General features: G+C 38.3%; 1 protein-coding gene across 2 annotated transcripts in view; it reads right to left on the reverse strand.

Annotated features, from left to right (window-relative positions):
* pth2ra (parathyroid hormone 2 receptor a) overlaps nt 1–15141 on the reverse strand; it is a 66134-nt gene that overhangs the window by 13204 nt on the left and 37789 nt on the right. For both annotated transcript variants that reach the window (XM_046055025.1, XM_046055026.1), the window contains 3 exons: nt 13282–13342; nt 9223–9289; nt 2819–2913 (listed from right to left, as the gene is read on the reverse strand). In XM_046055025.1, the coding sequence (XP_045910981.1) occupies nt 2819–2913; nt 9223–9289; nt 13282–13342 (223 nt within the window). The remainder of the gene's footprint in view (nt 1–2818; nt 2914–9222; nt 9290–13281; nt 13343–15141) is intronic.

Consider the following 15141-nt stretch of genomic DNA (forward strand, 5'->3'; position numbering starts at 1 on the left):
GTTTTTGTTTGTGTTTTCTCACTTTGCATCATTTCGTCAAAATGCTGCACACGTGTTGTTAAATTGATGTGCATGTGTTTTGTTAAGCTGCAGTTTGTTGAGCTCTCAGGGCTACTGTAGTATCCAGCAGCAGCTCACAATAAACCTGACAGAGAAGAAGATTCCTGATCGGAAAAGCCGTTGGTATGTTTCTGCAGTTAGTCCGCAGAAACTTATATATTTACACTCCTTTAAAGTTCATACGAGGACAGATGAAGATCAGTTCTGTGTCTTCATGTAATGATCAATCCTGGAAGGAGAGGAAGTGCTTTGCAGCCTGCTGCATGACAGCCAACCCAGATCTGTATTATGAACTTTAAACTACTTGAAAGGAGAATATACGCATTTAATCAACATATGTGCTTCCCGTCACTGAACAGAATTGCAGCGATTCTCCACAGGCTGTTACCTTTGGAGAAATCCTCCAACTGGGAGATGGAACTGATCTGTCTTCTGTTCCTTCAGCACGTAGATGAAGTTTGCCCTCAGGGCTTTCTGCAAGAAAGCTCTAATGGCAAAACGTCTCCCGTTTGCATTCCTTCAACTATGACAATAATTCTCTGTGGCAGCGCTAAATTGACATGTGTATGTGAACTTCAATTTCCTATTAGCATAATAAACGTTGTCAGTTAATTCTAATGAAAACAAAATTTCAACCAGGCCACAATTCTAAATGCCTTCATACATTTTAACATAAATGTATGCAGTGACTGCAAAACAAAAATCCTAAATCTCTATAGGATACATTTTCATGGTCAATTTGAAGCGCTGAAAAAGGAAATTCGGTCCCAAAAAACATGACATCAAACAGTAATCTCGTTCTCTGTCTCCTCCTCTTTAGAATTTACAATTATATGTGAAATGTATTATTTTTGTTTTCATTTGCCTTCAAGCTGATGCTAAATTAAGTGGACATTGTTAATATGTCTATAGAACACAGAAAAGATATAAATTCAGGTATAATGTAGGTATGATGCAAATTAACGGGCAAAACGATAAACCAGTGCTGGGAAAAAGGTTCCTAGGTATGTATTGAATATGCACAAACAGGCATTGGGGGAATACATCTCTGCTGCAGTCTGAAAGGAAGAGGTGTTATGTGAATTTGCGTTAAGGGGTTAAGGTACAGCCTAGGTAAACAGGGGTAATGTAAGGCAATCAAAGACACAATTTGTAGTTTCAACTCAGTTTCAATTTTTTTTAGCAATTACATTTTTTCTACTTAAAATACATAACTGCATGACTCCAAGCTTGTTTTGGCTGATGTTCTTCCTCCTCCTCCCTTTTGCTTCCCCAGGTAAACAGCTTGAAGGTGTGTGATTAAAATGTATCAGAACTTATTTGTTTTGGCTTTTTATAATCACCCTATTAAGTGGTATGAATATGTAATTTTCACAATACCTTTACAATACTGTAAACCATGATATGTATTATTACATATAAGTGCAAAACAAATGTCACTGTGCAAACTGTAACTGTGGTCATAGATGGTGGTTAAAGAGTTATCATTTGCAGGGCCCTGCTCACAATCACACAGTTACACATTCACACCTGGAAGCTGCCCAGCACAACCACAGCCTGGTCTGCTGGCCACTGAGCAGCTCCACTGGAGCGGTTGGGGTTATGGGCCTTGCTCAAGGGCACCTGGTAAATGAGGCAGGGTAAGCACTGCTAGTTTTACTTTCCACGCCACAATTTATCCTGCCGGCCCGGGGATTGAACCGGCGAGGACCTGGCCAGAGCTATAAAATAAAACAAGTTTTTGCTTTAGATCCAGCTAAAGATATGGAGCTATCATATATATTGTTAGTGGCTAGGTTAAATTAACATAAACAATCAACTTTGCAATTTCTATTCACCTGCATTTTTTCAACAACAAAATAAACTTCTTTTCTCTGTACTTTCCATTTCTATTTTTGAGTACCCTAACTTCACTTAGATTTTTCTATCTATATGAAATGCAGTGTACTGTATTTGACTGACATTTATCTTTCAGCATGGTTTCCAGTTTACTGCACCTGATCACTGTCATCTGTTCTGACATTTATACAAAGCAACCTCTCATGCAGCATTTAATCCGGCACTCTTTTTGGAAAATACACTGCAATTAGAAGGTTTTAACTGTTCATCCCAGCACCAACATGGGGGGATAATAGTGATAATTGCATATTTTAAAATGCTAGGACATATTATATCTGTGGGTCTGTTTCTGAACGTGTATTGCTGATGCTATGGGGACATACATTTGTTTAGTTCTCTCAACATAAATCATTTCATTTTTAGGGTTTAATTTTGGTTTTAAGGGAAGTATAAGAGCTAGGCATGGCATTAAGCTATGTAAGGCTGTATTAAAAGCTAAATGCTAATTCATCTTAGTTTAGTGTGTTAGCATGTTAACATCGGCTAATTACCCATAAACACAAACTACAGCTGTAGTTAGTTAGATGTAGATAGTTTTGCTACAAGTATTTGGTCATAAAACTTACATATTGTAAAAGTATAAAAAAAAAAAAAAAAAGAAACCTAATGGCCGGTTTACGTTATTGAAGTTCAGGGGTACATGGATGAAATTTGGTGGTCCTAGAGAAAGAAATCAGGGAATCAGCAGATATGACATGATATGAGGTTAGAAGGCTTCATATCATGTGGAAAAACAGACTGACAAGCCATACTGTAGCAATTCTGCATCGCACACTTTACGTGAAACTCCCAAACCTGGACAGCAAGTGAACCAAATTGGTTTGGTTGGATTTATAGATACAGTCAGTTAAGTGCAAACCTGTACTGTTTCCTCGTGTCGTATCTCCCTGCATTTGTCTCTCGAATTTTAGTGGCCAACACTCGAACGATGTTCACAAACAAGATGAAGTTGAGCTGAAACGGAAGAACACAGATGAAAAGCTCTTTGATTTATGCAGTAAATGTACATGCTTTTAGCTCCTGATACTAGAATTGACATAAATGGAAAATAAGTCATAAGTCATTTTAAATTGTTAACAACTGGCTTTTATACCATATATGAATTAAAATGATTTCGAGAGTCATTCATTAGTATTTACAAAAGACATTCTTAGTGCAATTCTATCAAATGAATTATTATTAAAGCTGAACATCTTTAAATTTCTCCACGTTGCTGACTTGTGAATAAAAAAAAAAAAAGAGTTTCACCTAGTTTGGAGCTTTTACAATCATCACCTCATTGTCATCAGTATCAAGCTACAATATATAGGACAGTGAAATGCCATTAATCTAGTAACACAGTAACAGCAACCATTACGCCCCCCCCCCCCCAAAATATGGACTTCCAATCACAGGACAATTTTAGTGTTTTACTATTCTCCATCATTCAGACTGTAATCCAGAAATACATATTAATGGAAATATTGTTTTTACCATAAAATAACTGAACTGTTGGAGTGTGGAGTCAATTCATTTTTAAATAACAGCAAGGAAAGTTCCCAAGCTCTGGGATTTCTTCTCAGAGACTTTAAAGAGGCTGAGGCAAAGTAATATGAAAGAAGCAAATTGAGGCTTATGTATTCCACAGCCAGATACTTTCTCTACATCATTCTTTCAATCCTAAGTGCCACTCAAATGAGCTTGAATGAGAATAACAAATACAGCTCAGAGTACAAATACAACATGCCAAGACTATCAGTACATAGATAAAATAAAACCCAGAAAGAGCTGGGATTTTAAACATTTTACAGAAATCCAGGGCTCCTTTTCAGTTGCACACCTTTGACATGAGGGACATTAATTTCTGTTCATTCTTTATTCTCTCCTCATCTTATATTACTATCATACATACATATGCAGACAAAAATTATTTCAAAAGATGCAATGCATATACAATTGCAATGAATAATACGTTTTAATATGTTTTTTCCTTAAATCATCACAAATCAACATCATCACAAACTACACAGCAAAATATCAACATTGTATCTCTCTGTTTACAAAGACTATAAAGCTATATCACCACACGGTAATTGTCCGTTATTTCTAGATTCATGTTGGAATATCAATAGTATACTGCTGTATTGCACAGTTTCATGTGCATGTACAGCAGAGAAACCCTAATAAAATTTGCTACTGCCATCACGATATCATGCTGTAGTTCCGACACCATCCTTTAGTTAAATAAAAACAAGAGTCTACAGCTATGCAAGCGGCTCTGTGAGGCAGTAGGCTACTTAGGCACAGCGGTGCTTTAAGATGAATGCTATTGTCCAAATGTTTGAGAGGTAATGTTTAATCTCTATAAACAAATGTGTAAATATTAATGCTAAATCTGTAGGAAGATTTTTTGCATTGGAAACTGGTTTCCATTTGTAGTAGGTTTGTAGTCCAAGTAGTATTGACCAATCGCATTTGAGCAGCAGGTGGTTGCATGCAGGTAAAAAAAATCCGTGTGGAGCGCAGATGAGGCAGAACACACTGGTTGAAATGCATTCTGGGAATCCATCTGCTATCATCTGACAATGACTTAAGTTCAATCAGGGGACCCTAGAGATTAGTTTATGTGGTCATTTAAATTCAAATGACTGGCCAGTGGCACTACAGACAAAGTGTGAACTAGTGTGAAATTGTTTTTGACATTACATATTTTGAAAAAATAACATTAATCTGTCCAATCTCCACAGTGTGAATGTGAAAGTGCTGTGTTGAGTAGCTAATTAAACACAGCAGGGATTAGTTACTGGCTTATGATCTGAATCATCAGACTCAGATTTTTACCAGGAAGCAGGAGATATTATGAGAGGCGGGTTACCATGGGCCCAGTGTAACCAACCATCCTATGTCATTCCTTTAAAAGTGAGCAAGAAGTCAGCAGAAAGGACGTCGCTGTCTGTTGAAGCTGGACTCAGTTGATGTTTTGTAAGTTCTAATGTTTATAATTGTCACAGTTAGTTTTTCTGGAGTCTGATCTTTTGTGGTTATTTTGGTAAGTCCTCACTCTAGTGTCTTTTATATGTCACTTCCTGTCTCCGTGTTGTCTCGTCTGTGTTGTGTTTTCCTGGTGACATTTATTATTTGTTCTGTTTCCTGTTTTACTTTGGGATTCTCCTCTCCTCTCGAGAAGGGTTCAGCTGCAGCCTGGCTTGTCCCAGAAGCCACCGCGCACAAAACGTTATGATGTTTATCTCGGCCGCTCGGCCCACGCAAATTTTTTTGAAAGAGACGTTAAATAAGAAAAATGTCAATGTAGTAATCAGTGTACGTTATGCATTAATATTTACTATCCTATAATTATATATTATTATTATAGTATATTAATACTATAATTCCTGCAATATTTATTTATAATAGCCTAATGATAATAATAAATCAATGTTTCAATTCATACCACTGTTGTAGTTGTATATTTTATTTGTTACAAAGTGATTTTAAGTTTCACAAACCAAGAATATTCTGTACATCGTGAGCCAGATGTGTCTTGACTCAGGTTAAAACTTTACAACAATACAGAGAATTTAATGATAGAATAACAGCGGTACAAACATTAACACTATCGTACAGCTGTTGCTGGACATGTCTGCTGCGTTGGCTGCAGTGGTCTGTGTGACTGGGCCTGGGGGAGCTAACCGTCTACCAGCAAAGCTAGCTAGCTAACTATTCCTGACAGCCCCCCGAAGCATATCACTCTTACCCTATACAGGGGTGTGTGCCTAAAGTTATTGATTGTTTGCATGTCGACCGTATCTGCTAGCACATCGGCCATATAATATTTTATCCAAAAATTGTAGACTGGATAAAAATCTCACTACTGTTGCAACCCGTGTTTCGACTCATGTCTCGTGTTCCACTGCAGTGAAGCACTTAATGGCAGTCAATCTAATTAGCTGAGATATTTCAGTCTGGACCAAAGTTGTGGACCAACTGAGCGACCAACTGCTGTTGCCACCCAAAGAGATGCTAGTGTTAAAAACCAATCTGTCATTGTTCTGTTAGGTCCACTTAATTGTTATTCTTAAATGATCTGTTCTAAAAACCCTGTCAGTAATTAGACAATCCACATGCATTAATGCTGTGAATTAATTATAACTGAATCTACAAGAAGGCATGGGTCTTATTTCTGCGGGTCGACATTCTCTGTATCTTCAGGAGATAATATGTTAGAGCCAGCAGCGCATTAGTCCTGATAAGGCAATGCTGCCACTGATTAGAATCTGCAGGAGATTTTTCTAATCACAGCTTGTTAGCAGTTTAACTCATGAAGAGATAGAAGCAGATGACTCAAGTCACAACATGTCTTCAAACGTGTCACTTTCAACAGTTTGGTCATTAATTCAGAGCCTTTGCAAAAGTGATGCTCACAGCAAGTCCCTGCACAAGCAAGAACTCTCTCTATCATCCCCTTACTTAGTGTGTGCTTTTTATGGCAAGCTCCAATGCTAAAATAATCCTCAGCCCAGAAGAGGAGCTGTGCACAGTATAGAAAGTAAAAGACAGAAAGAGAGACTGTTGTTGATTGCTTTTCATGATTTAAATTGGCAACAAACACAGTTCTTTTATGCCATGAAGCTCATTTGAATAAAGAGGAAGATAAGAGATCTGAGAGAAAAAGCATTTTCTAGACATCACTGCACACTTGCACATGAAAGTAAACTTATAGTGTACAGATACTACAATCAATATTTTAGTCAATTATTTGCTCATATACAGGGCACTTTGATTTACACACTGTGGTGTCATGGCTAAATCTCTAATCTATGGTTGTTTAGTAGAAAGAAATCTTGTCTGCATGTACCATGTCTGCATAGTTTATCCCAACAGACAAGGAAAGCCAGAGTCTTTAATGATATGTTCCTCCTTTCTTTTTGCTAATGTATCACAGCACTTCTTATGTGTGCTCCTTCCCTTTTAGAATAACCAGAGATCATTAAAATGTTCATGTTCATCTCTGAGGTCATTTTCTGTCTTCTGAGTTAATTGTGCTCAGATGGTTTTTGGCCCTGCTCCGGTGCAGGCGTTGATTATTCAGTTACTTCTTCTTAAAAACACACACAACACATCCACCATCTTTTTTTAGCTTAGCACTACTGGGAGACCTTTGTTGGGTGCCATTCTTAATTGCAGCTAGTACTACTGGTGCATCCACAGAGCCGTCTGTGCGGCGGTTTTCAGATAAAAATCTGTGGGTTTGGTTAATTGGCTATTATGCCCATTGTATCCACCAGAAAAGAGTTATCTATGGCAACTGCAGATATGAGAAACGTCATCGTTAATGTTTACAGTCTGCTAATGAATGTAATCCCAGGTTTTGCTGAATTGTGGTGTATTATCAGGTGGTAAGGTTGGCTGATGGTGTGTCTAAGCCTAAAAGTGTGGTACCAAGAGAAAAACACATACCGATAGCTTCTTCATAAAAATGAAATGAAATAGAAGAAAATTCTGTCTCAGATGTCATTTTAAAAGGAGAACCTCTCACACCCCTTCTGCATCAGTCTGGTTTTTAATTCCTCTGTCAGACAGAACAGATATTCTTCCATTTAAACCTCTTCAGAGAGATCGGAGGCAAAGATATTACCCAATGTCAAATGGACAGGTGCATGCAGACATGCGAAAATACAATCTGATCTGAAGGTAAGAGTTCCCTGGTTTAATTCAGGAAGTATATGATCAAAAATAACTAAAACAAGTCCAAGAGATCTGTTCTGTCTTAGTCTCACAGTACCAGAAAGGAAGCAGTTTGTAATCATACAACAATACAAGAACAAATCATGAAAGCTGACTGCACAGTAATAGGAAGGAGAACAGAATGGCTCAGCTTCTTGCATCAGGACTCTGTGGGAGCCATTCCTTCATTTCCAGGGCTCCTTGTTCTAATAATTTTCACTGTTTGTTTGGGGTTATTGTCATGCTGCAGAATAAATTTGGGGCCTATCAGATGCCTCCCTAATGGACCTGCATGATGAAGTAGTATCTGCCTGTACTTCTTAGCACTGAGGAGAAAATTAATTCTGACCACATGCCCAACACCGTTTGCAGAACTGCAGCCCTAAACTTGCAAGGAACCTCCACCATGCTTCACTGTTGCCTCAGACCCTCATTCTTGTACCGCTCTCCAGACCTTGAACAAACTACCTTCTGCTATAGCAAATATCAGTCCAGAGCACCTGCTGCCATTTTTCTGCACCCCAGTTCCTGTGTTTCCCTGCGTAGTTGAGTTTGCTTTGTTTCCATGTCGGAGGCCGTTAGTCCTCCATGACAGCCACGACTGACCAGACTTCTCTGACAGTAGATGGGTGCACCAGAGTCTCACTGTTTTCTGCAGTTCTGAGCTGATGACACTGCTGGACATCTTCAGATTGTGAAGTGAAACAAGCATAATGTGTCTTTCATCTGCTGCATCACCTTGTTCATCTCAATGCGTCATAACTGACGCTTTCAGACAGTGTGACAAAGCATATGTATTTTACGCTAAAGGTACCCTTCAGCGCCCGTATGAAACGCCACCGTTTGCTACGTCCCAGCAACACGAAGGAGGCTAACCCTACCTGTTAGCACATCGGCCGTGAGGCACCCCGTGTGTCTCACAGAGACGCTGAAGGGTACCTTTGGCGTCAAATAACTACGTTTTGTCACTTTTTCTGAAAGCGTAGCCTGTTTCTTTGTGCTTCTTTAAAAGCACATCTGGAAACCTCTGTCTGCCTTGAAATTTCTGCCTGGAAGAGACCTTGCTGATGCAGCATAACTACCCTGTGTCTTGTAATTGTGCTCAGTCTTGCCATGGTCTTTGACTTTTGACAGTAAACTGTCTTCAGCAACCTCCCTATGTTAGCTGAGTTTTGCTGTTCCTCACCCAGATGTTTTCCTTCTACACAGCTGTTTCTGTTTCAGTTAATGAATGTGTTTCAACCTACACATTGAAATGGTGATCACTAGCATCTGTTTGGTATAATTGTTTAATCATACACCTGACAATATGCCTACAAATCCCTGGCTTTGTGCAAGCGGACCAAGAAGAATTAATGCAGTTTTATAGGGAAATATTGATAAGATTTAGAATTTTCTTCTTTTCACTCACTTTGTATTTTGTTAATTAATAAACATAATCTATTAACATGTCTTTTTTGAAATAATTCGTACTTTACAGCATTTTTTCTATACCTGTCTAAAACTTTTGCACAGTACTGTACATTAAAATTTCACACAATAGCAAACTCACACTCTTACCCCAATAGCTGTCAGAATGGGAACCTGGTAGATCCACTTAATATTGCCAGCACTTAACTCCCAACACCTGCAGTAGACACAAATACAGAGGATCCGAGAACATGAAGTTAGAGAAGCAGGGAAAATAAGGAGCAGAGCAAAGAAGGAGGTTGCTGGTGTTATTCAAATAGTGGAGGCACATTGAAAGACAGACAGAATAATAAGTTCAATTTGAAAAAGAAAACGTGAGGTTAGAGTTACATTTTGGTTAGAAACAATTCAAATGTTTAAACTCTTTTGTCAAACAAATCAGCGAATTGATCTCGGAGAAGACACTAAGAATAGCAAAAAGGGTGAAATGGAAAACACAGTCAAACAGAGACAGAAAACGCAGTTTCCTAAAGATCCTTTATCCTTTTCCTCTGGTATTTGGAAATTGTAGTTTTACTACATTACCAATCCAAGTGACCTTTTTTTAAATTTATTATTGTATTTTGATCATTCCCACTTTTTTCATTATAGATGTTCCATCTTCTTTCATTTTCAATTTCCATTTTAAATGTAACCATTGTCATACTGTATAGAACATTTTGTATTTTAGGTTTTCATTTCACTTTTCAAACTGCCATTTCATGACATTTCTTGTCTTTTTAATGGCCTGTTTTACCTTGAAGTAGAGTCAAATTGTCTACCCTTTTTATTTTTATTTTCTCTTTTACTTTTCTCTAGCTAAAAATGTCACACTGAAAGAAGCAGTTGGTTCCTCGTATTTTCTCTGCATGCGACCCATTTTGTTTTGTAAACTTCAAAGAAACCCTTGCATCATTATACAAACATAGCTTTCCAAAATGCAAATGCTCCAGGGGATTATGCAAACATGATTACGCAGTTCTATCACAAATGTTGCTTGACTGTGTACTATGCATAGGGTGCATGCATGGTCTTCAAAAACACATCACACAATGTAATGTGGGAAATGGCATGAGAGTCACAGTAACATTACCCACATAGATTTCCCAAACTTTCATGGATGCTATAGTATTTTCTAAATTTTGTGGTGAGTTTGAATTAATCCAGAAATGGGAGAGTGAAGCTTTATCAACTTTATGAAGGTATCAATTGACCCACCTTTGACATTGGAATTTGTAGTTATAGAAAATCATACATGTGTATCAGTTAATTTGTAGTTACAGAGAAAAATACGCCTTCTACAAATTTGCAAATCTTTAGGATTTGCAAACTTGTAGAAGGTGTAACACAACAGTTACACCTTCTCAAATTCTTTATTGCAGGTGCACAAATTGTAATCTATGAATCACAAACGAGTGTAAGAAGGTGGATGAGGTGAATGGACGGATCAACCAAACCCAGGACTGTCATCCCAGAGAATGGCCTTCAAGTCCCATGTAAAACCAAGCAAATGGTGAGTTATTTAGATTTTTAAGTTAAATAGCGTTACTGACTTCCGTCACATAAGTTACGTGTATTCCATCACATGATTAACGTGAGTTATGTCACATGTTAAGTCGAGTGATATGCTGTACGTCACCTGACTGACGTAATGAACTTATTTTAACCAAAAACCCAATGTTTTTCTAAACCTAAACAAGTAGTTTTGTTGCTTAAACCTAACCAAACTGCGACAATTTCACAACGTTAACTACATGTTTAATGTGTCTCATGACTTACAAAAGGTAGTTATGGTCTGGTCAGGGCTGGGACAAAAAATTGGCCCTGGCATTTTTGGCCAAAATTGGTCAGACACCCCTCACACCCCTAGAAGATTTTGAGCATTAAACACTTTCAGGTGGCAGGTGACAATTCAGAATATAAAAATATAATAGAATATAATGCAGTAATCAGTAGCTTATTATTGTTTTTAGCTTAAGTTACTTTTTTTGGACGACAGTTTTCTTCTATATTTACATTGCACTATAGGCTTACTGTGCAAATAAACCTTTTTCATAGCATTTTTATTTGTTAATTAACATTTCTTGGTGCAAGATATTTTTCAGAACATTTTTAAGAAATGCTTACGGCTTCTCTCCTCCTGCTCACTTTCTCACTCAGCCCTGTCACTTTGTCACTCGCTAACACACGCCTCCTCCTCTGCCTGGCATTGGCTACAGATCTCCTTCACTCCTTGTGTCCGCTCTACGTCAGGTACTACAGCTGATGTTGAAGCTACTGCAGCCCCGGTAGCAAACATATCGGTTGTCTTGCGCATTTGGTGGCGTCAGTCTGAAGATTTTTTTATTTTTTGGGGGGGGGGGGCGGAGAGGCGTAACGCAAGAGAGCAGAGGGGGTGGGGGTAGTAAGTGTGCTACAGAGTTTGCCATTTTCTCTTATGCATGGCTCTCGCCACAGTTTACAAAGCAAACACCATAATTCCCCTAAGCCCTGTGGTGGCTTGTTTGCACACAAACAAAGCTGCAGACATGATGACATGGTCCTGAGCACAAAATAATGTGGCCTAAAAAATGTTAACACAGGGGTTGCAACTGATGGGCACAGAGGACGGCTTAAAAAGAATAAGTTGAGATTTGCAGTAGACGAAGGCAGTGACAAAACAAAAAGACTAAGACTAAGACTAACCCTTCATTTTTTGTGACATGGTTGACAGAGGCTGCACTATTTAAAATATAACTACTACTTGCAAAATGTAGATAATCATAGAAAATTATGTCACCACTTCCTCTCACCCAGGGTCTGTCAACAGTCTGAACAGAATATAAATTAACTGAATTAATCTCCAGGACTTCCGGAAATGCTATTTTCTGCCCATTGACAGGAAACACCCAGGACCGGTCACAGGGTCACCGCACAAAAAGGCACTCCAATAGGCAATTTAGAACAGTGGGTTCCAGCCCACAATCCTTTTGTTGTGAGGCAATAATTTTAACATACATAGTCAGTGTAATTTGTAGTGTATGCTCAATGGGAACCTTTGGTCTAGTGTAACACATCACCAGAAGTGTGCTAACTTTATGTATTAAAGTTTGGGGTGGCAGCCTGAACACAAGGGGGGGGGAAATGACCTCTCGTTTCTTCCTTCAATTTAGTATGTTCAGCTACTCCAAAAGGCAAAGTCCTTTTAGCTCTGCTTTCTTTTTAGCTCTGCACTGTATTAACAGTGAACCAAATAGCAAATGTTATGAGCTGCAACTGAGAGGCAGAGGGAGGTCTTATTTCAACATGTCAATTTGTCAGCGGTGAAAACCTCTGATGATCTTCCTGCAAATGGATAATGGAGGTGGACCTTTATAATGGTACAAATTAAACTAACAGATTGCTGGTGTCCTTTACAGATCCTGGACCTACACATATAATGTAGCTTTTGTATTTCTGAAATACAATTAATGGCCAAAATATGTATACATGCATACATTTGGTCTAGGGCTGTTTTTCATGGTTTTATCAAGGCCCCTCAGTTCCATTTAAAGGAGCAGCATACAGCATAAAATATTTTAGACAATAGCATGTGGTAACAGTTTGCGGCACGTACTTTCCTTGTTTTAGCGACCATACCACCGTGCACAAAGCGAGGTCCAAACAGAAATGTTTTTCTAAGATTGGTGTGCACGAACATGACTGGCCTGCAGAGAACACTGACCTCAACCCCATCCAACAACTTTAAGAAAGCAGACTGCAAGTCAGGCTATATTGCAGCTCACTATGAGAATGGGAGAAAGTTCCCTGCAGCTAGGTTCCAAAATCATCTGGGAAGCCTTCCCAGAAGAGTGGAGGCTGTAATAACAGCAGATTAATGTCCCTGGTTTTGAAATGAGATGTTGAATCCCATTTGGGTGTAATGTTCGGTGTCCACATACTTTTTTAGATACTTTTGGCCATGAAGTGTGCCTGACATGACAACTTATAAATAAAAAAGGCCTCTAAGAAGCATTTATTCACAAATTTTAATATCTTATAATATTTACTAATTATTTATAATTGTCACAATGATTAAGCATCTTTTCATGTTTATATTCAAGTTTATCCTTTAGACTTGATGACCTTTTAAAACAAATTGGTATAAAAGTAGACCTGCATTTGGACACAGTGTGTTTTGCGCTCTCTCACCTTGCATCTGCTACTGTCGCCCTGACAATCGCCCACACTGCCACAAAAACAGCTGGAACACCTGAAATGACACAGAACAATGAGCTGCAGTGTCCCGATGATGTCACATACTTTGTTTGTCATTTCATTTCCTATATGTGACATTAAAGAAGTAAAGATATGAGGTAATTAAGCATCCAAGTTAAAATTACACCCTTAACATGGGCAACATCCGTTAAAGAACCAAACTCTGGATGAGCCATTAGGGACTGTATCAAAATCATTGGGGGGTGGGGAGACAGGCTAAAACGCATTTTTCACTTTTTAATAACAAAGCCCTTCCCCAGAGCTATTACTGTTAATTAGATCTATGTTACTCAAAACTGACATATTGGTTCTATTTGCTAGTTGATTGTGATTGATTTTGTGAAAAAAATGACAGAGACATGATTGTCAGGGCTTAGCGTGATCCTCTGTATATGTTTAACACCCATGGCGCATGGTCCCCAATCATTTGTGTACAGTCTAATTGTTAAATATGTCATCCCACACACTGGCAGCATATTAACAGGCATCATCACTCTTTCGCGCAACATGACAAACCTCCGTCCTATTCACCAGTGTCAACGTGCGTCAACTTTTCCAGAAAAGCAATAATGTCACATCTTTCACACGGTCACACAGAACAGCACAACCCAGCTTCTGTATCTTAGCTACGTCTTCTGTCTGCAGGTGCAAATTTGTCTGTGTGTACCACTTTAGTGTACACATAAACCCCTGCTCTACTAACCTTTGGACAAACCAGTATTCCCACTTATGGTCATATCACAAAAAAATCCCTTATAAAGTCAAGAAACAACTTCTTGAAAGTTTTTTTAAGTTGTGTGGGTCTCTATTGATTCCACTTTCATTCTACTTGTGTTCCATCAATTTGTTCATTTATAAAAACACTAATTAACAAATTACCAGCATAGATTTAATCTGTCTTTGTGTTTACAATGTAATGCAGGAACCTCAAACCTGCTCCCAAGACTTGACTGCCTATTCTCTGGATCAATTCTGAACGTGCTACGTTTAGTTTTAATCTATATCTGTACGAGCCAAGAGCCACCACCACAACTATTAGATATCTCTCTCTCTCATATATATATATATATATATATATATATATATATATATATATATATCCCCTGCAGTGATTGCTGTGCTCTTAAAGCACATTACTGTTTTACAGAAATGCACTGAATTGTACATTTGACATTATGCAGCTGTAAAAAGTCAGATGTGAATTAAACTTTATTAGATAATGCATCTAAAATTACTTACGTGGCCTCCTGACTACTTCTACAATCTTAAGCAGAAGTGACTGTGGTTATGCAAGACTGACTTCTGTGAAGAAATGTCTCTTGCCTCTATCACATCCCTAAGCAGCTCATCTAAATATGGCAGATTCATTACAGTCCACATGATTAATCAAATGGAACATCAACTGGATGATAAGAGTTCCCCTATCTTTCTATATAAATGGCCAGATAGACACATTTTGAGTGCTGTGTCTAATCTGTAGCTAAAAAGGATGAGAAAATTAGGAAGAGAAAGAGAAATAGAGGCTGAGAGCGTTATGGGAGTGTGAGAGTACAGGAAAGTGTGGGGATGTAACCATATGGTAGCTACTTATGGAAACAATATTTTCATCCATTTTACCATATGGATGGCATCCCAGTTATAGCACTGGTTTTTATTCTCACCTTTTGGGCTTCTGCCATCCATGTCAACATAAATGCACAAGAAATTAATTGAAGACGTTAAAATTATTTACAAGTGAAAATGATTGGTATTCAACACGTCCATGTCAGAATGGCTACATTTATATTGTCAGTG

Source organism: Micropterus dolomieu, linkage group LG07, assembly GCF_021292245.1.
Source record: "Micropterus dolomieu isolate WLL.071019.BEF.003 ecotype Adirondacks linkage group LG07, ASM2129224v1, whole genome shotgun sequence".
NCBI classification, from domain to species: domain Eukaryota; kingdom Metazoa; phylum Chordata; class Actinopteri; order Centrarchiformes; family Centrarchidae; genus Micropterus; species Micropterus dolomieu.